The following is a 23636-nucleotide window of genomic DNA, read 5'->3' on the forward strand; positions in this document are numbered from 1 at the left end:
GCAAGTCCAGGGCTTGCCAGTTCTGCAGGGTCACCAGTGGCTAGGGAGATGAGTCTGATTTGGAGCAGATTCAAGGTCATAGTTGATTCCTGCATGGTGTATGTCAGCTGAGTGGAAATCTGCTGGGACAGAAGGTAAGCTAAAGAGTAGCTCACCTGCTACTTCCAGGTCTGTGTCTTTGCCTGGGAAGTCTGGAAGATAAAGAGAACACACATCCAACAGGAGGGGAGAAAGGGGTCTATTTGATCCATGACAGATGGATCCAAGTCACAATCCTTAAGAGCTTGCATGAATTTTTTAAGGTGACAAAAGAGATGTTTTAGAAATGTTAGTATGACCACTGTCTGTAATCTGCACTGGAATCCTTATTGTAGAAAAAGCAGTTAGTAAGTGCCTATAGAGAACTTGAGCAGACTTATACCTTTGAGCCATAGCAAAATAAATCCTGAAATTATTGCCTTTGTCAGCATTCTATTGCTGTAATGAGACACCACAAACATGGAACTGTTGTAAAGGAAAAGCATTTAATTGGGGATCACTTACAGTTCCAGAGGTTTAGTCCATTGTTTTCATGGAGGGAAGCATGGTGGCACACAGGCAGACACCATGTATGTATGTTAAATTGCTCTGATTGGTCAATAAATAAAACACTGATTGGCCAGTGGCTAGGCAAGAAGTATAGGCGGGACTAACAGAGAGGAGAATTGAGGGAACAGAAAGACTGGGAGAGACACTCCCAGCCGCCGCCATGACAAGCCGCATGTGAAGACACCGGTAAGCCATGAGCCACATGGCAAGGTATAGATTTATGGAAATGGATTAATTTAAGCTATAAGAACAGTTAGCAAGAGGCCTGCCACGGCCATACAGTTTGTAAGCAATATAAGTCTCTGTGTTTACTTGGTTGGGTCTGAGCAGCTGTGGGACTGGCAGGTGACAGAGATTTGTCCTGACTGTGGGCAAGGCAGGAAAACTCTAGCAACATAAACCTTATTCATCAAATATTTGTTGTTCCTTATATAGAAGATTTTTTTTAGAAACCTGGTGTCGAACACAGTTAACAAAGACATAAGCCATCAGACATACATCTCTAAGTCAGTCTCTTTTATCCTGAGCAGACCATTATCACTTTAGGAACTTATGAACCTTAATCATCATGTATGTGCTGTTTTTAAGTCCTATTTTCCATAAACCTTGTTTGTGGTTTTATCTTCACCTGTTATTTTTCACTTTCAGGGCAAAAACCATCATACAAAAATCCATCCTAATCTAAAATATCTTGGAGGCCTGCTGTTGCCTCCTTAATTTAGGGAAATAAAATAAAATAAACTATCTTGGAGGCCTGCTGTTGCCTCCTCAGTCTAAAAAAATGAAACACATAAGCAGAGACCACAGGACTGATTATTTTATGGATGCTGCCATAGTTAGTTCACACCATGTAATCAATCAACTTAACCAAAAGGGCAAAAAGTCTCATGTTACGCCCCTCTCTATCCTTAGTAAAGATTACTGCCAGCCACACGGTTACTTCCATTCTGATGAGGCCATCAGCTAAGATGTCAGGAAGCCACATGGTTGCTACTTACCCAAGGTGAGCCCATCAGGTGCACACACTCCTGCCTTCCAATGTCTATTTTCCTAAACAAGAGTTGAATCCATGTTGCATACAAGCATGCTGTAACAGAGTGAGATTACCTGTGTATAAATTTTTAAACTATCAACCCTTTCTGTTACAAGTGTTAAGATTAACTTTCTGTTACAGATTTTACAGATATTTTAAATCACATCCAATAAATTTACAAATACTGAGATAAAGAGTTTATACAATGGTTTTACAAATTCTGAGATTAAAGCATTTATACTTAGGCAGAAGTTTTTAGAGATATAAGAGAGGGTTTATTCAGAGAGGTAAACATCTGTGATTGCATTTTGTCATTTTTAAAGATAGTAATGAAAAACCACAGAAAGGAGTGTGAGATAAGCAGTAGTGATTTCTATTGGGAACAGATTATTTTGTAGCTGTTTTTAAGCATATCATATCTTCCTGGGCTGTCCTCATCTGCTCTCCTTCTCCTTGTCACAGAGTCAGATGGATAGCCTCATACAGGACAGCGATTTTGGAGGGAACTTTTAAACAAGCATCTGTGGGTCTGGATAGAGCAGGCCACAACCCAACTCCACAGCCAGCTTTTCTAAAGAGAACAGTGTATGACAAATTCCACATATTGTCAGAATCTCTATAAGATCAGGAGGGCAAAGAAGGCTTAAAGATGCAAGATTTTTAAGAGTGGGAGAAGAGAAAGTTTAGCGATAGAAGATTTTCAAGAGTGGGGAGAAAAGGAAATTTAGAGATGGAAGATTTTCAAGAGTGGGGAGAAGAGGAAGTTTAGAGATGGGAGTTTTTTAATCATTTGCTTGTGTGGTGACAGAAGTTGTCACAATTTGTGAGAATGTGGCAATGGGTGTGCCATTTTCTGGCCATTGAGACAGATTACCGAGTTTGTACTGAGGCCAAGCTGTTTGCAGTAAGGCAGTGAGGCTTAGTGGAATCTTTTGAGACTGAGGAGGAAAAGAGATTGGAAAAGGCAGGGAAGGAATCACGACTCTAATTCTTAATGGAAAGAACTTTTTTTTTTTTTTTTTTTTTTTTGGTTTTTCGAGACAGGGTTTCTCTGCGTAGCTTTGCGCCTTTCCTGGAGCTCACTTGGTAGCCCAGGCTGGCCTCGAACTCACAGAGATCCGCCTGGCTCTGCCTCCCGAGTGCTGGGATTAAAGGCGTGCGCCACCACCGCCCGGCAGAACTTTTTTTTTTTTTAAAGGCCTGTGCCACCACCACCTGGCAGGAACGGAAAGAATCTGTGGCTAGAAACAGAGCAAGCTCCAGGAGGGAGACATCGGAGGCAGGAATGGAGACAACAATTTCCAGAAGAGCAAAGAGGAGGTGGGAGAGACTTAGGAAAGGCCCGCAGGACTCCTGCCCAGAGGATTCTAATAACAGGAAATGAGACACGGGAGGAAAAGGAAAAGTGCCGTGATGACAGCCTCAATTCCAGGATGTCCGCAAAGAGAAAGAGACCTCTGAGAAAGATGTCTAGGATCAGTAGAGAGGTACCCCTCCTCCTCAGAATAGGGTGCCCATGAGGCATAGAGAAACTACCTGACACACAACTTCTGTAGCAATAGTAGTAGGTTCCAGGAACCAAGAGAAAGAGAGAAACGGGCTCCAGTGAGCCAGAGAGAGAGAGAGAGAGAGAGAGAGAGAGAGAGAGAGAGAGAGAGAGAGAGAGAGAGAGAGAGAGAGAGAGAGAGAGAGAGAGAGAGAGAGAGAGAGAGAGAGAGAGAGAGAGAGAAGGCAGCTACAAAGTGGTGCTTAGCAGAGTAGATGAGGAAGTACAAGTGGTTAGAGCAGGTGGAGAAATGGCCGAAGAGGCGCTGTGGGAGGTGGGAGGCAGCAGAAAAAACTGATTCAGACCCAGGAGGGTCTAAAATGGGCAGTTTGGTTTAGCTATGAGGGACAGGGCTTTTGGGAGGAACCCAATGTCCCTCCCAGGTTTGGGGCACCAAGTATCAGCAATGGTGCAGAGAAACAAGTTCCCTCTGTGGGTAAAAAGAAAGGTTTATTGGGCATCAAACTGCCAAGGCCATGGGAGGGGGTAGGGCATGGCAGAGAAAAGAACAACGTGATAGAAAAGCAGGCAGATTTTATATGACAATAAGCAGGGTGGGGATCTGAGCTGATACTGGCTGTCCAGACTGACCTCTGCGGGGATGTTAAGGGAGGGTCCTGGAGGATTAAGGTTGGTTCCTGGCAAACAGGAACCAGCCTTAGGAGATCTGCTTTTCTAGTAAACAGACACCCAATTACAGGCTTTTTTTACTGGATAACTATCCTTCTGTCTAGGACAATGTCACCAACTCTGCCATCTTTGGGGGATGGGGCTTTGGACCTAAGGGCTGCCATCTTAATTCCTACTACCTAATGATCTATTTCATCTTTACAACATGGCTCCTACATTGAACATAGGATAGTTTAAGTATTAATTAGAACTTTTTAGAAGTTTAGTGTTCTTAAGGATAATAGTTTGACTTTTAAAATAACTCCAAACTTAAGATAGAATTTTAAAGAATTATACAATTTTTTTTTTTAAATTCAGTCACTTGGATGTAAGTTATTTCTGGATGGTTTTCTGTGTGGTTCCTACACGCAACAACCTCTTCTAATAGGACCACAAGAGAACCATTAAATCAGAAGATGAACACTGACACAAAACTACCTCATTCAAGTTTTACCAATTCCCCTGTCAATCCTTCATTCCAACAGGACTAGAAAGGACTCAGTCTAGGCTCCAGCCTGACATTTACTGTTCCCTGTTTTTTTTCTGTCTTGTACTCTGTGAGAGTTCTTTGCTCTTTCCTTGGAATTCATGACTGAACTTACAGAACATTACAAATTAATGCCCTGTAGAAATTCTCTCAGCTTCTCTGCACTTATATTTTCCCATAATATATCCTGGTTTTAATTATTAGCAGAAATACTGTGGATATAAGCTATTTTAATGTGTTCTATTATCTTATTATAATTTGGAATTTTCTGATGATGTTTGACTATCATTTGTATAAGCTGCAGCTATGTACCAAGATTCTCATTTGCACATTCCTGTGTGCATGAGTCTGTGCATGTGTGTGTATATGTGTGTGCATGCACATGCATATATATGTCTGTGTGTGTGAGTATGTGTACAAGCATGTGTGAGTGTGCATGTGTGTGCATGCACATGTGTGTGCACACTTGAGTGTGTATAGGATAAGAGGCTAGCATCAGATATCTTCCTCAGATACTTTCTACCCTATTTTTGACAGAATCTCTCTTAAATTGGTCAGCAGTGAGCTTCAGGGATCCTGCCACCAGCCCTCCAGGGGCAGAATTGCAGGCTCTTTCCATATCTGGCCTTTTCGGTTTTTTCTTCATGTGAGGGCTGGGGATCGAACTTGGGTCTTCATGCTTGCATGGCAAGTGCTATACTGACTGAGCCGTCTCCCCAGCTTCAAGAGTCTCTAAGTTATTCTTTAGTATTGACTTTAATACCAAATAATTTTTTGATCAGGATATAATGAAATTATACAAACATCCCCTTCTTCATAAAAAATTGTTATTGGCGTAGATTAATAGTTTATTTGCTGATTATAGTGCCCTTGCTTGTGCTGTGGACTGAACCCTGGCACTGAGCACATGTTAAGTAGACACTCTACCACTGAGCTACTCTCAAGCCCTAAACTGTGACTTTATTTTTGTTTACTTTGATGTTGAAAGTACGCAAGCAGTTCTTGAAAGAGGATTCCCTGTTTTCTAGAACAAAAAGAAATCCTAAGTTCATAAATTTCATATCCATATGAAGATGGTGAAGAGAAGAATATCGATCCCTACAGTCTAGGTTTACATATGTGACAATTCTTTTAATCTCAGGTAGCATCTCCCTTCCCTTTTGTCATGCTATTAAGAGAAAGCCCCTGTGTTAGAGATGGAAAAAGTTACAGAATATGCTCAATCAAATCATCCCTGGATGCTACTTCATGAGGGGTAATTCTATACATTTATCAAGACCTGTTGAAAGGTTCCATGGAGCACATAGGAAGACAACTGCTTTATAATTCTGCTGTACACAATATCCAACATGGGTTGTGATTGCAAAGATACTTCCTTTTTTTTTTTTTCAAAAGAGAGGTGCTTTCTTTGGTTGTCCAGCTACTAAAATCGTGGCAATTTAAAGATTAGCATGGTCTCTGTACAAAGCAGAAATGCTAATTCATGATATTTGAACCAAAATATTTTTATTAAAACTTTAAAAATGGATTAAAATTAATGAGCCACAATTTTTATTCACATGTAAAGCACACCTTCTGCCCCTCCATCTATCATCCCTCCATCCTTCAACAAAATGTTGGGAGTTAAAATTCAAGATGAAAACCTCAAGGAACCAAAGTCAACAATGATTTCTAAATGAACTAGATGCAGAGCGCCCTCTAGAGACACCAATAAATTAGTACAGTATTTCCAACTCGAATGAGCCAGGTAGAGATGAAAGACCAGACAGCAAAGGCAGCCAGAGTGAATCTGCTCTAGTCTGGCTTCTCTGTGTTGGTGGTTCTTCTAAACATAGCCACAAGAAGTTTGCCCTGTGCATGTGATAACAGAAGAATGATCTGGTATATCTAAAAATGTAGGAAATATACGTAAGAATCCAGCCAAGAATGCTGGAGGGCAATAACAATGTTCACATCCTGGTCACCTGGACATTAATGTCAGAAATGAAAGGCAATTTTAGAGCATTATTTACATTATTAAAAACATATCACATTGGAGAAAGCTTTGGAAACATTTCTTCTTGCCTAAGAACAATACTACTTTACAAATTATCTGAGGGTCATCCTGGGACTGGGCCAGTAAAGGTGATTGCCAACAGGCTTGCCTGATGGCATCCTGTGGCCCACATGGTGAAAAGAACTGACCCCCATAAATAAATAAATGTAAAACTAAAAAAAAAAGCCTTTAAAGACTCTATGCTTTTTCTTCTCCTGCTTTTCAAGCCACAACTCTTAATGTTTTCATTAGCATGGTAACTAGAACATTAAGACTTAATAACTTAAAGCACCACATGCAATTCCTTTGTTGACTAATTAATTTTTCCTTGAAAAGCCAAGAACATATGTAAGTATCAATCATACTGTTTTGTGACAATGTTCTTGAGGAGCTGTGGATGAAAATCTACTCATCCCAGATAGGGACCCACAACAAACAAAAGGAAGGGTACCATCAAAGTCCAACTTGGTGAGCCAATTAATTTATTAGGGTTTCATACAGGAGTTCAAGTAAGGCTTCACATCCAAAAGCAAGAATTATTCACATAACTGCATCATCAAAATTCCAGCATGGATGACAGGTCATGGGAGCTGGAACCCTGAAGCACATAGCACAATTTGCAGGCAATTCTAGATGTGAAAGTGTCTCTTCCTGGCTATTTAGTTGGTCTGAGCCTCTTTCTAGGCAGTCCCACTGGTCTCAGAGAATCTTCACATTCCTCGATGAGTATAACCTCAGAGAGGGAGAAGCCCAGTGAATCTAGTCAGCTTCAGGGACTTCTTGAAACCTTTAACTTGTTTTCCTTCTGCGTTTTGATGAGCTTCCCTCCAAGACAATGTTTTATCTCGGATGAAACTGTTAAAAAACATATACTAGTAAAAACTATCATGTAGAACTTTAAGACTTGATAGCATCTATTGGGCCACACTTCTCTGTCTAGGTTATCTACTCCTGGTCTTGGAGCAACAGGAAGCATTTCCATTAAAAAAGAATCTACTGCCGGCCAGCGGTGGCACATGCCTTTAATCCCAGCACTTGTGAGGCAGAGGCAAGCAGATCTCTGTGAGTTGGAGGCCAGCCTGGCCTACAGAACAAGACCCAGACAGGCACCAAAACTACATGGAGAAACCCTGTCTCGAAAAAACCTAAAAAGAAAAGAAACTACTGCCAATTTTTCCTTGTTACATACTTCAATCTTGGTTTTCTAGAATCTTTCCTTTGAAAACAAAGCTTGTAACACAAGACAAAAGCTCAAATTGTGACTCTAGCAGTGAATGGGCAGGACATGTGTACACTGAAGGAGGAAAGCAATAACTCTGAATCCTTGTCCTGGCTTTACTATCTGCCCTTTGCTCTGCTGAGACTGGCTTCTCTGTCACTTAGGAGATGAACTAAGAGGTCTTCTGGTGACTTCCAGAAATGTGGTTTTCTGTTGTTTGTTTTTTCTCTTTTGGGGGGCCTGCCGCATAGCTCCCAAATAAATTATTCACAGAGGCTTATTCTTAATTATGAATGCCTAGCCTTAGCTTGGCTTGTTTTTTGACAGTTTTTGTTAACTTTAATTAACCCATCTGTCTTTTGCCTCTGGGCTTTTACCTTTCTCTATTTCTGTACACCTTTCTTTCTTACTCCATTGCTGGTTGTTTAGCTGGGTGGCTGGCCCCTGATGTCCTCTTCCTTCTCTCACTCCTTTTTTTTCCCTTTTGGTTTCTTTAAGACAGGGTTTCTCTGTGTAGCTTTGCCCCTTTCCTGGAACTCACTCTGTAGCCCAGGCTGGCCTTAAACTCACAGAGATCCACCTGCCTCTGCCTCCCGAGTGCTGGGATTAAGGGTATATGACACCACCACCTGGCTTCACTCTTTCTTCTTTCCTCTCCCAGATTTCTCTTTCTATTAATTCTTTCTGTCTGCCAGCCTCACCCATAGTTTCTCCTGCCTTGCTATTGGCCATTCAGCTCTTGATTAAACCATCAGGTGTTCTAAACAGGCAAAGTAACACAGCTTCACAGTTAAACAAATGCAACATAAACAAAATAACACCCCTTAAAATAATATTCCCCATCAGTTTTCTGTTTTGTTTATTGAGTGTTGTTATTTTCTCCAGAAATTTACCTACATGCCAGTGCTAATTAAACAGCTATATCACGTGACCACGAAACCAAGTCCTCTTGTTTGAGTTGTGTGCTCACTGTACACCACCAAGGCCAGCAAGAAAGAAGCAGGTGCCCAGTGGTGTTAACATACAATGTGCAAGAAGCTGAAAGCATGACTCAGGCACAGGCTAAAACGGACATCTGCCCAGGGTTTTATTCAACTCATGAATAAACAAGATATCCTGTAGGTGGAATTTTCTCATTGGAACTGCTGTCTCTGAGAATAACCACACAGAGACTTACTATTAATTATAAATGCTCGGCCAATAACCCAGGTTTATTTTTAGCTAGTTCTTATAACTTAAATCAGCTCATTTCCATTCATCTATGTGCTGACCTGAGGCTCCCATGTTGCTTCTTCAGCATCTGGTGGCTGACTTCCAAGATTCTGCCCTTCTTCTTCCCGGCATCCTCCTGCCCCCCAAATCCTGCCTAGCTGCCAGCCAATCAGCTTTTTATTAACAATGAGAGAAACACATCTTCACAGTGTAAAGAAGAATTATTCCATAGCAGTATCCCAAAAGATAAGGCAGTTCAGTCACAGAGAACTTGAAGAATTGCATGTATGTATTATCAACTAATAAGGAAATGCTAAAATAAAAGTGTTAGGTTAGACACAAAGCTTCCCTTAAGCAATAAACCATAGTATTTAAGAGTTTTTTCTACCAGAAATGATTCTACAGGTTAGCAATGGCTTGGCTCTGAGCAACTCATAAAATTTAAATAATTAAATGACCCTGGGTGAGCGTTGTAAACAATGGCATTGAAGCCAGTCATTTGGGGGCTTTGAATGTTTTGAAGTGTTTCTACTGGAAACCTTTGCACTAATTATGAAAGCACAAGAACTCCGACTATTCCTGGCAGTTACTCATCCCTCTCCCCGTCCTCTCTGGTGGTCCACTGTGCTCCAGGGTGGATAGTCCTCTGTGGAGAAACAGCTCACACAATCATATAGAAGTGAGGGGAAGCTTGTTCTCAAAAGTTCGTTGTCCAATTGGCTTAGCATACTGTCCTCACTTGTCTCCACTAATTTCTATAACTATGTGATGAAATTTTGCTTTAAGGTGGTCATGAGTGTGTGTGGTGTTTGTGTTGGGGGAGGGAGGAATTTCTATGCACATTTATATCAAAGTTACAACGACAACCTGAGGTCCATTCTTCAGGCATCATCCATCTTTTTTTTCTAACATATTCTCTCACCAATCTGGGGCTCAGCAAGTTGACTAAGACAGCTGGGTAGAGAGCCCCAGGACTCCACATGGCTTTGCCCTCCTAGTGCTGAGACTGTGTTTGGTGTGATGTGGCTTTGAAGTTCTGGGGGACAAATTCAGATCCCAGGAAAACACTTAAAGACTGAGCTGTCTCCCCAGCTTCTCTGTTTTTTGTTTTGTTTTATACCCCACTGCAAACCACAGTTCATTGTGTTATAATAAGGATGTAACTATGTGGACACAATTCATTAGCAACCAAAAAAGAAAACAGGCATCTCCCAAGGTTAACAATTTCTGCCCCAGTTGTCAGGATCATTACTCTATAGAAAAGAAGCAAGTCTGCATTTCTCTTGGTTTTAGGGAGCATTGAAATTCCTAAAACATAAGGGATTATGATAATTAAAAGCAAAGTGCAAAATATTTTCACCTACTTAGTTCTTACATTGATTAGATAATATTATTAAAAATGTGTTAATATTCTTACAAAATCTGAATATGTTTTCTTATATCCAACAAGGCCACTAAACATTTTATTATATCTTATGCCAAATTGAATTTTTGTGCTTTTAAAGAAAGAACAGGAAAGAGAGACTAGAAGACAAAGTCAGGAAGGCAGTGAGGAACCAGACCTTTTCAGGACATGGACCTCAGAGTGGGTCTTCTCAAGGGATCTCCCTGCCTGTGGTCTCAACACTCAGAACCATGTTTTTCTACCAAAGGTTGTAATACCAGGAAGTAGGGTGGCCTCTAGGCAGGCAAGTCCGGATCACAATATAGGTCTGAAAGCAACCCGGAGGGACTGGCCTTCTGTGTCCTTCAGTCCTGCTTCTTCTTAGGAGCCTGATGAAGCTGAAGGTTGTAGGGTAGTTTCTGTGGTGGTTGTGATATTCGGTTGACTGATTTGAGAGACACCTGGGGGACTACCAAAGCATCGCTCTGGGCATGTCTGCAAGCAAAGATCTGCCCTCAGTCACCATCCAAAGGACTGGGGGCCCGACGGCCTGGCAGGCAAAACAGGAGGACAATTGCTGGCAGAGCCATTGTTTGTTCTGCTGCCCAGCCCTCACAAGACTCATCTTTACTGCCATGTTAGCCCCCCCCCCCCCCAACACCCATCCCAAAGCAACTGATCCAGCCGGCCCTGGACAGAAACCTCTGGGACACTGAACAGAAACACATCTTTCCCCTTATCATTGTTCCTCTCGGGTATTTGTTAGGGACAAAACGCCAACATGGTTACTGAAGGGGTTTTAGGAGCTCTCTTAGAGGAGTATGGGAGCCTTGAAGGGAGATTCAAACTCTGCACTGTACTTATTCAATCTTTCTGGCTATGGAAGGTGCTCAGTGGCCCAAGCAATTCTCTTTTGCAGCAGGGTGCTGCAGGGTGTATGTGACGGTGTAGGGTACAGGCATTGCACAGCCTGCGAGGAACATGAAAAGAAATGTGATCATCAAGTTACATTATTTATTGATTTTTTTTTGCTACAAATAACAAAAAACGGGCAAAATTAGCTTTGTTGTTTAAAAAAAGAGAGATCATTAATTCTAGACATGGAGCAGTAAGGTCAGTTGCTTACTTTGGGTCTAATAATTATGAGCAAAGGCAAATCTTATCATAAGCCTAGATGTTACTGCTTCCTCCTGGGAGCTACTCACAAAAAAAGCACAGGTAGAGCACACAGCCCAAGCAGCCACTGCCATGCAGATATACTGATAGGCCTTCCATCTCTGTGTTTATTTTATTTGGAGACAATTTAGAACTCCTTCTTAATCTATGGGGCTCAAAGTCTCTCTCTCTCTCTCTCTCTCTCTCTCTCTCTCTCTCTCTCTCTCTCTCTCTCTGTGTGTGTGTGTGTGTAGAAATACCACAGTTAATGTGATTTTTTTTTGAGTTGTGTTTTAATGAGAAGCTTTTTCTTTCATGCCAACACAAATGGGAAAGAATACTGATCTTGTGGGCTGGAACAGTGTCTCAGCCTGGAAAGGTTAGGCTCACAACCAAATAGACAAGAATACTGGGCTTGCACTGAAGGGCATGCTAAACCCTCAGTGCCATCAGTGACTGGCCACTGGATGGAGCACAGCTCACAATGGTGCTCTGCAGAATGAAACAGAATTAGATTCTCCTTACAGTAGCTTCAATATACTCCTCAGCTATGAAGTGGCCTTTCCCTTGGGTGGGATTTGTTGTCAGGTTGACTGAAGATATTCAGAGAAAAAATAGTTAAGAGAGGCTACAGAATGGAAATAATATTTCTGGAATTTCACAGTCATTGTGTATAGTGTCCCTAACAAATCCTTTCTTTGGCTCCTGAGATGCTAATTAAATGTACATTATACTATAATTCTATCATATTAACTTTTCCAGATTTGTTGCTTTTAGGTTTCATTGATTTTTTTATTACCTATGTTACATTTTACTAATTCTCTCCTCAAACTGTATTCATTTAATCTTTAAAAATTTAGTTCATATGCTTCTTCGGAGGTCTTGTCTGGGGAGATGACTCAGAGGGTAACGTACTTGCCACAGAATCATGAGAATCTAAGTTTGAACCCACATACAGCCAGTCATAGTAGTATACATCTGTAATCCCAGAAGCCCCAAGGCAAGATAGGAGGAGGAAATGATAGTCCCAGAAGCTTGAGTGACAAAGAGCTCGTCTCAGACAAGGTGGAGGGGAAGACCTAACTAATACCACCAGCCTCCTTATGCCTGCTGTGACATGTGCACATGCATATCATACAAACTCACACACACACACACACACACACACACACACACACACACACACACACACACAGTTAATAGGTCGTCCTATAGATACAATTTTGTCCTACAAGAGTTACCGGGTGTGATTTTACAGAGCAAGACAATATCCTCAAGTTATGAACTCAATGAACTCAAGTTAACATAGCTAAAATGCAGGTAACAATGACTGTGAGTACAGCATTTCGTTTTTCTTATTGCTAAAGAAAGATTGCAGAGAGTCACCCTACACAAATGCCATCTTCCTATCCTCTGCAAGCTCGCTGCATCCTTGGATAATTTTAATCAACTTTGTCCCATGTGACTTTCCTGCTTTCTCCTTGCCAGATGTGAGAGCATGGAGCTCGATGACAAAATCCGGGATCTGATAGCTGGCACCCCAGAGGCCACATCCAGTCACAGAAATGGCCACTCTCCAAAGGTAAGGAGCTATTTTCTTTCTAGTTTATCTCAACACGCACTCAACAATTTGTTCACCCAAATCATTTATGGTCAGCCATGAACTTCTTTGATACCTGAGAAGGGAGTGTGAACCTGCACAAACCTTATCTTCCAGTCCGTATAAGGCCCCTGAGAAGGGGAGCCTGAAGCATCAGGGGGAGCCTGGAGCAGCAAGGGGGAGCCTGAAGTGGAGCACCATGGCTTCCAGGAGAGTAAGAAGGACACCAACTACTAGAAAGAACACTGAATACAGCAAAGCCACCTTTGGAGAATGTGACCCAGTTGGTTAAAATCAGCACAATTCACGCCCATGTTTGTTTGCTGTTGATTTTATTTCCCTCTGCATTGCTTTAATGGTGGGGGTGTGGGAGCACTTTACCGATGAAAGGAATTATTTCAGCTTTTAATTTCCTTGTCTTTGAAGATGTTTGTTGCTGTAGTTATACTCTCCTTTAGGCCACCAGCTCACAAATAACAACAAAGAGACTTATTAATTATGAAAGCTTGGCCTTAGCTTAGGCTTTTACCCCAGCTAGCTCTTATAACTTAAATTTACATTTATATTAATCTACATTCTGTCATGTGACTTGCTTACCTCTCCTCTGTACCATATGTCTAAATTCTTCAGTGTCTCCTGGCATCTCCACTCACCTAAATTCATCTCTTTCTCTCTGTCCCCAGAAATCCCCACTATCCTCTCCTGCTTAGCTATTGGCCATTCAGCTCTTTATTAAACCAATCAGAAGGTGCCATGACAAAGACACATCTTCACAGTGTACAAAAAGATTATCCCACAACAGCACTGCTATGTAAATAGAGAACACTTAAGGTTAAACTTGAACTGAGGATGCGGTGGACAGCTTTCCAGGAATGCATCATAAAACACCAGGAGCTGTACAGCTCTGGATAATCCACAGTTAGAACCCACCTCTAGCAATCATTTATAAGATCCAATGTGAGTACTTTTGCACTTATGGCTGATGTTGAAAGCTAAACACCTTAGATTTTATTAAAAAAAATAATTTCAGTCTGTATCAGTAATTAATAATTTTGGGGAAAGTATTTATGGATTAGCAGAGAGAAGACTATCAAACTCAGAGACAAATATTTACTGTAGAGCAAATGGGGACTGGATGCCCCTAAGAAAACATTTACTATCATAGATAATTTACAACCATGAATTCACATTCTTAAGTGACCCCTGTGAAAGGATTGTTCCTGCCCCCCAAAGGATTGTGACCCACAGATTGAGAACCACTGGGTGTGACCTTGCCCTTGTGACTGTTATAGCTTGAAGTCCTTAGTGACAGCTGTCCCTCCTACTACTCCCTCCTACTATTCCCTCCCTGTCTCTCTCTTTAATCTTCCTGTTCCAGTCTCCCCCTCCTAGGCTCTCCATGGCTGTATATTCTATATCTTCCTTGGGTGATCCTTTCCCCTACCCCTAGTCTCTTACTCTATACCTAACTTCTGTGGTTATATTGATTGTAGCATGCCTACTGAAGGCATAAAAGCTAACATGTAAGAGAATACACATACACATACACACACACACACACACACACACACACACAATTTGTCATTTTGAGTATAGATTACCTCACTATATGTGATTTTTTTTAGGTCCATGTACATCCCTGTGAATTCTGTGATTTTTTTTAAACAGTTGAGTAATGTTTCATTTTTGGAAACATACTTCATTATCATTTCTATTGAAGGGCATCTAGGTTGTTTCCATATTCTCACTGTTATGAATTGAGCAGCAATGAACATGGTTGAGTAAGTATCTCTGAAGAAAAATGGAGAGTCTTTTCATTAAATGCCCAAGAGGGATATAGCTGGATCTTGAAGTAGACAGATTTCCAGCTTCCTCGGTGACTGCCATACTGATTTTCATTTCCTGTTCAGAATGTCTTTTCCTGTGTCAGTGAGTTCAAGACTACTCCCTACTTGCTTTTCTATCAGATTTAGTACATCTGGCCTTATGCTGAGGTCCTTGATATATATATGGAATTGAGTATTGTGCACAGTGATAAGTATGGCTCTGTTTGGATTCTTCTACTTGTAGCCATCCAGTTTGACCAGTACCACTCATTGAAGGTGCTGCCTTTCCTCCCTATGTATTTCTGTCTTCTTTGCAAACAATTGCATGCCATTAAGCTTGTAGGTTTAAGTTTGAGTGTTCAATTCCTTTGGTCAATATTTTTGTTCTTATACCATTATCATAGCTGTTTTTATTACTATAGCTCTGTAAGACAATTTGAGATGAGGGATGGTGATAACCCTAGCAGTTCAGGATTGTTTTAGCTATCTTGGGTTTTTGTGTTTCCATATGAAACTGAAAATTGGTCTTTCGAGTTCTGTGAAGAATTGTGTTACAATTTTGTGGCTGATTGTATTGAATCTGTAGATAGCCTTTGGCAGGATGACCATTTTCACTCTATTAATTCCACTCATCTATGATCATGGCAGATCTTTCCATTTTCTGATATCTTCTTCAATGTCTTTAAGTTTTTATTATTCATTTGCTTGGTTAGAGTTAACCTAAGATTTTTTTTTTTCAGACTGTTGTGGTAGGTATATTGTTTCCCTGCTTTCTTTCTCAGCCTGTTTATCATTGGTATATAGGAGGGCTACTGATTATTGTGTGTTAATTTTGTATCTGGCTACATTAAAGAATGTGTTTATTAGCTATAGAAGTTTCCTGGTGGAGTCTTTAGGCTCCTTTATGTAGAATATCATACTTTCTGCATAAAAAGAGATTTCAACTTCCTTTCTTATTTTCATTCTCTTGATCTCCTTTGTTTAATTGCTTTAGCTAACACTTAAAAGTACTATATTGAATAAGATAGAGAAAGTGGAATGCTTGGTCTTATTTCTGAATTTAGTGGAAATACTTGAGTTTCTATCTCTTTATGTTGATGTTATCTGTGGGCTTTTGGTAAACTGTCTCTATTATTTTGAAGTATAACCCTTGTATCTCTAGTATCTCCAAGACTTTTAACATGAAGGGGTGTTGGATCTTGCCAAAGGCTTTTTCGTCATCTAATGAGATGACCTGTGTTTTTTGTCTTTCAGTCTGTTTATATCAATTTACTTTACAATTTCATCCCTGCATCTCTGGCGTGAAGCCTATTTGATCATGGTGGATGATGTATTTCATGTTTTCTTAGATTCAGTTTGTACTTTATTTAGAATTTTTGCGTCTATGTTCATTAGGGAACGTGCTCAGTAATTTTCTTTCTCTGTTGGATCTTTCTGCAGTTTAAGTATCAGGGTATTTGTGGTCTCATAAAAAGAATTGGGAAATGTTCCTTCTGTTTCTATTTTGTAGCATAATTTGAGAAGCATTTGTGTTATTTCATCTTTGAAGGTATAGTAGAATTCTTCCCTGAGTCCATTTGGCCCTGGCCTGTATTTGGTTAGGAAACTTTTAATTACTGCTTCTATTTTACAAAAGGTCATGAGTCTGTTTAAATTGCTTATCTAATCTTGGCTTAACTTTGGTAGATGCTATATATCAAGAAATTTATCTATTTATTTTAGGTTTTATAGTTTGCTGGAATACAGATTTTTAAAATATGTCCTTATGATTCTCTAAATTCCTTAGATGTCTGTAGCTAGAGTTTTCCTGCCTTGCCCACAGCCAGGACAAATCTTTGTCACCCACCAGTCCCACAGCCGCTCAGATCCAACCAAGTAAACACAGAGACTTATATTGCTTACAAACTGTACGGCCATGGCAGGCCTCTTGCTAACTGTTCTTAGAGCTTAAATTAATCCATTTCCACAAATCTATACCCTGCCACGTGGCTCGTGCCTTACTGGCATCTTCACATGTTGCTTGTCCTGGTGGCAGCTGGCAGTGACTCCTTCTGCCTTCCTGTTCTTTCTTTTCTCCTCTGTTAGTCCCACCTATACTTCCTGCCTAGCCACTGGCCAATCAGTGTTTTATTTATTGACCAATCAGAGCAACACATTTGCCATACAGAACATCCCACAGCAGATGTCTGCTGTTATGCTCCCATTTTGTCTCTAATTTTATTAATTTGGAGCTACTCTGTCTTTTAGTTAATTTGGCTGAGTTTGGCAATCTTACTAATTTTCTAAAAACACCAACTCCGTGTTTCATTGGTTCTTTGCATTGTTTTTGTTGCCATTTCTATTTTATTGATTTCAGCTCTGACTTTGATTATTTCTTGCTATCTACTATTTTAAGATGTTAAAATTTTGTTTTGTTTGAGAGATTTCAGATATACCATCAAATTGCTATTATGAGATCTCACCATGGTTTTTTTGTTTTGTTTTGTATTGCTATGATCTTGCCTTGTAGAACCACCTCCATTGTGTCCCATTAGTTGCGGTATGTTGTGTTTTCATTTTCAATCAATGCTAAAATGTTTTTATTTTTTTTATTAATTTTGTCTTGACTCATTTTTGATTCAGTAGTAAGTTGTTCAGTTGCGATGAGCTTATATACTTTCTGTTGTTGATGATATCCAGCTTTAAGATGTGGTGGTCAAATGGGATGGAGTGTGTTACTTCAATTTGCTTGTATCTGTTGAGACTTGCTTTGTGTCCAAGTATGTGGTTAAGTTTGGAGAAAGTTTCATGAGCAGCTGAGAAGAAAGTATATTGCTTTGTGTTTGGGTGAAATATTCTGTAAATTTCTGCTGGGTTCACTTCATTTATGTATTTTACTACAGCATTTCTGTTTAGTTTATGTCTCTCTGTATACACTGTATACAAGTCAATGTGTTATTTTAGCTGTCATAGTGTTTCTTTTATAAACTTGTATACCCTATGCTTGGTGTATAAATGTTTAGAATCACAATATCCTCTTGTGAATTTTTCCTTTGATGAGTATGTAGTGTCCCTTCATATTTTCTTCTGATTAATTTTCATTTGAAGTTTATTTTGTCAGATATTGAAATGGCTACACAGGCTTGCTTCTTAGGTCCATTTGCTTGGAATATATTTTTCTATTCTTTTACACTGAGGTGATGTCTATCCTTGATGTTAAGGTGTGTTTTTTGAATGCAGCAGAAAGATAAATCCTTCTTTTCTAATATAATGTTAATCTATACCTTTTTGTTGGGTGAATTGAGACCACTAATGGTGAGAACTATGAATGAACAGTGTTTATTTGTTCCTATTATTTTGTTGTTATGGTGTGGGTTTTTTTTCTGCTCTTCTGATTTGCTGATCTGGGATTATTGTGTAGTGCTTATATTTTCTTAGGTGTGACCAACCTCTTCATATTCAACTTTCTCTTGCAATGCCTTCTGTAGAAATGGATTTGTAGTTAGATACTGCTTCAAGTTGGTTTTATTGTGGAATGTTTTTCTTTCTCCATTACTATGATTTATAGTTTTGCTGTGTATAGTAATCTGGGCTTGTGTCTGTGGTCTCTTAGAGTCTGTAGAACATCTTCCCTGGCCCTTCTGGATTTTAGAGTTGCCACTGAGAAGTTAGACGTCAATCTAATGTAACTCCATTTATATGTTACTTGGTCTTTTTCACTTATGGCTTCTAATATTCTTTCTTTGTTCTGTATGTTTCATGTTTTAATTATCATGTGCATGGGGAATGTCTTTTCTGGTCCAGTCTATTTGGTGTTCTCTTTGTTTCTTTAGGTTAGATAATTTTTCTTCTATAATTTTGTTGAAAATATTTTCTGTGCCTTTGACCTGGGTTTCTTCTCCTTCCTCTATTCTATTATTCATATCTGAGGACTTTTCATAGTGTCCCAGATTTTCTGGATATTCTGTGCTCAGATTTTTATTAGATTTAACACTTTCTTTGAGTGTGCTAACCATTTCTTCTGGCTTGTCTTCAGTGCCTGAGATTTTTTCTTTCATGTCTTGTCTGTTGGTGAGTCTTACATCTGAGGTTTTCGTTTGACTTCCTATATTCTTCATTTCTTAATTTGAGTTTCCTTTGGAGATTCTGTTTCTACTTTAAGGTCTTGGACTGTTTTCATTATTTCATTCCACTCTTTGTGTTTTCACAGACTTCATGAAGTGATCCATTCATATCCTCTTTAAAGTATTTGATAATATTCATTGTGATATATTATACTTTTATGTGATTCTAAACAACCTACTTTTAAAAGCATATTACCAGCCAGTGAGATGGTTCAGTGGGTAAAGATGTGTGTCAACAAGCCTGATGACTTGAGTTTGATCTCTGGGACCAGCATAGTAGGAGGAAAGAACAACTCCTTCAAGTTATCCTCTGATACTCGCCATGACGTTTATGCACAAAATGTGTGTACACATCCTCAATGTAGATTTTCCTAAATGGTGACAGCAATAAACAGCTTGTTCATTGACATGGGTCATAGTAGGGTGAGATTAAGAATAAACTATGCTGAGAATTTTCTTACAAATCATTTTCAAAACCCCCAGGACAGACTAAAGTACAGTGTACCCATGATCATGTTTTTGTGTGTGTGACAAATGACTGAGAGAATTTTTAAAAAAGGAAGATCTGTTTGTCGCAGTTTTTGAGCATCACTTTTTCTGAGCTGCTATGAGACAGAACAGCATAGCAGGAGGGCACAGAAGAACAACGCTACTTTCCTGGTGGCGGTTAGGAAGAAGAAAGCTTTGGGGAGGTAGCCAGGGGCAAGGGTATCTTTCCAGGGTATGTACCTACTGTATAACCCACTTCTTCCAGATAGGCTCCATGCCCTCATTTCCAGCATGCCCTAATAATGCTGTCATGTTGTGAATATATCCAAGAATTAATCCATCCATCACTTAAATCAGAGTTCCCAGGACCCAATCACTTCCAAAGCCCATCAGTTTTTAGCATATGAGACTTGGGGAGAGCACTTCATACCCAAACCATCCCACTCACAGAACCAGTCTCCCTGTTCTCACATGGAAGTTGCCATGTGATCTTTCTTATTTCTGTCTCCTCTGTCTGCTAATGGTTTTCACACATATACCCCTTACTGAGATGCTTGCTTTCTGAAGCACTGGCAGGTAACCTTTCTTGCACCAGGCATTCTTAGGGTAGGATATGTCCTCTGAAGTCTCAAAGGCAACTGCACTCTATGGCTTCGACCTTTGAGGGTGGGGGGCATTTTTCTCAACATTTTCTCAACATACAGGCTTCTCATGCTATCTTTTACTTTTAGTATTTCCCAGAGAGGTACATCATCACATTCTAATAGCTTCTTATTGTCTGGGTCCTGGGTGCTCTCTAGGTAGTAACCATTCTGAGCTAGCAATTTGCAAAGCATTTTTTTCTACATTCGCCCACTTAATCCTTACCCCTGTCCAGATGAGGCACAGGTTCTACAATGTCAGCTCAGGCTGGTGTCAAGAGTGACCCCAGCCTCTTTTGAGCAGCTTCTCCTCCTCCTGGCCACCTCGCCACACATGGTTCAACCAGTACGCCCCTCCCTCTCTCTCAGAACAACACAGCCTTGGAAATCTTCATTTTTCGCCCACTAGACTGTCCTCTGAATGTGTCTTCAAATATTTGATTCTTTGAGTCAACAGCTCAGTCTCCAGTGGAAGTGGCTGAACTGTGGTTTATGCAGAAACACGCAGAAGGAGGCAATCCTCCACTCAGAACAAAACAAACACTTTCACACTCTTACTGTGATAACGACAGAATGGAAAATATAAGAAAATTTCCATTCAAATAAGATTAGGAGTGGGCCAGTTGCCTGGGGGCTGTGGAAGGCAGCTCTAGTTCTCCTTTGACTGGAGTCATCGTTAGAACAGTAGGCAGGCTCTTTGTGCAGGAGCTGAAAATGCATTTATGACTTGATGAGGTTGGAAGGTACTGGAATGGAAGAGATATAATTGAATGAAAGTTTCTGAGACAAGTGCAAAGTTCTCCTTTTCCTCAGCTTCTATTGCCAAGAATAAATAAAGAGAGTGGAGAACTGCAAGAGAAATGAGCAGACTGACTCATTGTGTGGAGGAAATGGGAAGGTGGTGAGAAGGAGGCAAGGAACTGTATCAGAATGAAAATGGGCTGTAATATTATAAGAGAGCCTCTGAGGTACATTGCTGCTAGATGTAGGTCACCTTCAGGGAAAAGGAAAACAATTGCCTAAGTGAGAATCAAGCATCATTTCTGTGTAGAAATTATACCTGAGGTACCTCAGAAGGCCAAGAGATTATGTGTAGAAATTATCAGTTATAAAAGCCCATTTAAAGGCATACAAGGCACATAGGATCCTGAAAATAATTTTTATAAAAATAATTTTTATAAAATAATTTGGGAACTTAACTTTCAACTGATTGAGCCCTTAGAGCAGAAAGAATTCCCCTTAATTTTATTGTAGTCATTATACTCGCATCTTCTCTGGGACAGGTAATGACTTCATTAGGCAAATTTGTACTGGTGCTCTTTTCCATGGAAGGATTCCTTACTATAGTTAGGCTAAGTGTTAGTTCAGGACAATTGCACACAAAAGTCATGTTTATTGCCAGATTCCATGCAGAACTTCATCCTAACGTTACTTAATGTTAAGTTCTTGATCTGTTTGGCTTTGCCACATCTAGAACTCTCCTTAGAGACTCCAAACCTGACCTGGAATTTAGATTTTAACACCTCAATAAGCCCTCTTTCTTAAATAAGCCTTCTTATTTCCAGGTTCACTGAGAACCACTTTATAATGAGTTTGGGAAAGTTATTAGAAAAACAAATCGGGTCACACTGAGGAATGTGCATCGTGTGCTAACATCCACTTCTACCTGGAAATGAATTTTAAGACAGTTTCTACCTCATTTTGCACCCCTAGAGAGCATTTGACAAGGTCTATGAAATACATATGTAACATTTTCTGTGGGATTTTGGGATAAATAGCAAAAAGTCTCATAAATAATTCTTTTTATTTAATGAGGAAAACAAGTACACTAATTACTTTTTAAAGTACATATATGGACCAGAGAGATGGCTCAGGTAGCTTGCTGCCAAGGTAAACAAGGAGTTCAAACCCTGGGACCCGCGTGGTGAAAAGAGTGAACCAATGTCTGCAACTGTCTCTTGACCTTCTCTGACCTCCACACATGTGCTATGTCAAACCCACAAATGAATAAATGTAGCAAAAAAATTTTAGAGACCATTTTCATTTATTATTAAGCAGATGTTGGCAAATGTTAGCATATCTCATTCTAGCATATTCAAAGATTTTCCTTTGATTTTGATATAAAATTCCCTTGATGTGCAGAAAAGCTCCTTGGGTTCTTCCTGGTTTTAGTCTTCACTCTAAACCTCTAATACAAATACTTTGTCTTGTACATACACATTTTCAGTGCTTTTATAATGATAGTTAAAACAATGTCTGATTGTTGGCACAGTTTTGAAGGTTTAATTCAGACTCCTTGTGTAATGTTTTATTGTGGAAAGTTTCAAATGCACATAGAAGTCAAAAAGCATTGTATGGTGTGCAATGATATTCCCACTAACTGAATCTGCCATTAACACTTTAATCTACTTACTCATCAAGTATATACATATCTACCATTTTGCTTTCAACCATCAATCAATGTCTGTTTTTGAGTTATTTTCAAACAAATTGAACAGAAGATTTTAGCCTTTCCAACATCAACAAAATTCATTTCAGAACTTTGTTCATGTATCATTCTCTTACAGGAAAGCCTCGCTTGCCTCTGCTTCTCAGAACACAATAGGATCCAGGGATAAGCACAGTTCTGCTTTGCTGGATGGAGCTGATTTTTCCTCCTTTTTAGACTAAGATCTGCTTAACTAGTCTTAAAGCAAATGACAGTGCTTACTGAGCAAAGAGACCTAGTTACAGAGAATGGTGAGCAGTATGTGCAGTGAAGAGTCATCAGTCTATAGGTCAACATATTGCTTCAGCTCCTAAGATCTTATGAAGTTCTGTGCAGTGAGGGATCGTTACTGGATATCATGGTACTGCCTTTGAAAGATCTCACATAGATCCGGTCACTTATAATGTTTACTCATTCAATCTCAAGCAAGATTAAGGAAGATATTTTAAGGATTTATATTGATCTAAAACTGAGGTGTGGAAGGACAGGTGTTCATTTACAAGTGGAATGTATACATTAAGGCAGAATAGCTCCATAAAGATGGGTTGAAATTCCTACTTGACCACCTCTGGTTTGCTGGTAAAACATCCAACTTTATGTGTCTTTGGATCCTACAGTGTTCTAAGAAGCAGAGACAAGCTAGGACTTCTGTAAGAGGCTGATACAGGGACAGATCCATTTCTGGGGACACTACTCTGTACCCTGAAGGTTTTATGCTGTTTCAGTGTCTAAACAATAAATACCAACCCCCTCTTCAAGAGGATTGCATATGGGGAGCAAGTAAGTAAACCATGATGCTAAGTGATAGGGTGGATGAGTCATACAATACCTTGAGAGCACAATGGAGTACGTAGCCAGCTCTGCTGCTCTGGAGGAGAGAGGCTTTTGCTAAGTTGTGGAATTCTGAGAGACATTTAAACAGGGAGGTTTCATAGACTACAGACTAGTCAATGAAAGTTAGCTATTTTTTCTCTGTATAAAGTGCAACAAAAACTACAAGTGTATAATCAAAACATGGAAACTCTGTTCCCATATTACATGAGAAAATTGTTACAGATTTTCCCAGTCAGAAGAGTTATCATCGAGAAAACAGGAGAGAACAAATTCTGGCAAGAGTGCTAGGAAAAGGAAGCCTTATTCACTACAACTGGAAGTGGAAAT

The 23636-nt window shown here is 39.8% G+C and overlaps 1 protein-coding gene across 3 annotated transcripts in view; it reads left to right on the top strand.

Moving 5' to 3' along the window:
- LOC102905526 (TNFAIP3-interacting protein 3) overlaps window positions 1–23636 on the top strand; it is an 89820-nt gene that overhangs the window by 21887 nt on the left and 44297 nt on the right. For all 3 annotated transcript variants that reach the window (XM_042273426.2, XM_076566883.1, XM_076566882.1), the window contains one exon: window positions 12817–12910. In XM_042273426.2, the coding sequence (XP_042129360.1) occupies window positions 12827–12910 (84 nt within the window). In that variant the 5' untranslated portion in view covers window positions 12817–12826. The remainder of the gene's footprint in view (window positions 1–12816; window positions 12911–23636) is intronic.

The sequence above is a fragment of the Peromyscus maniculatus genome, chromosome 3 (assembly GCF_049852395.1).
Source record: "Peromyscus maniculatus bairdii isolate BWxNUB_F1_BW_parent chromosome 3, HU_Pman_BW_mat_3.1, whole genome shotgun sequence".
NCBI lineage: Eukaryota > Metazoa > Chordata > Mammalia > Rodentia > Cricetidae > Peromyscus > Peromyscus maniculatus.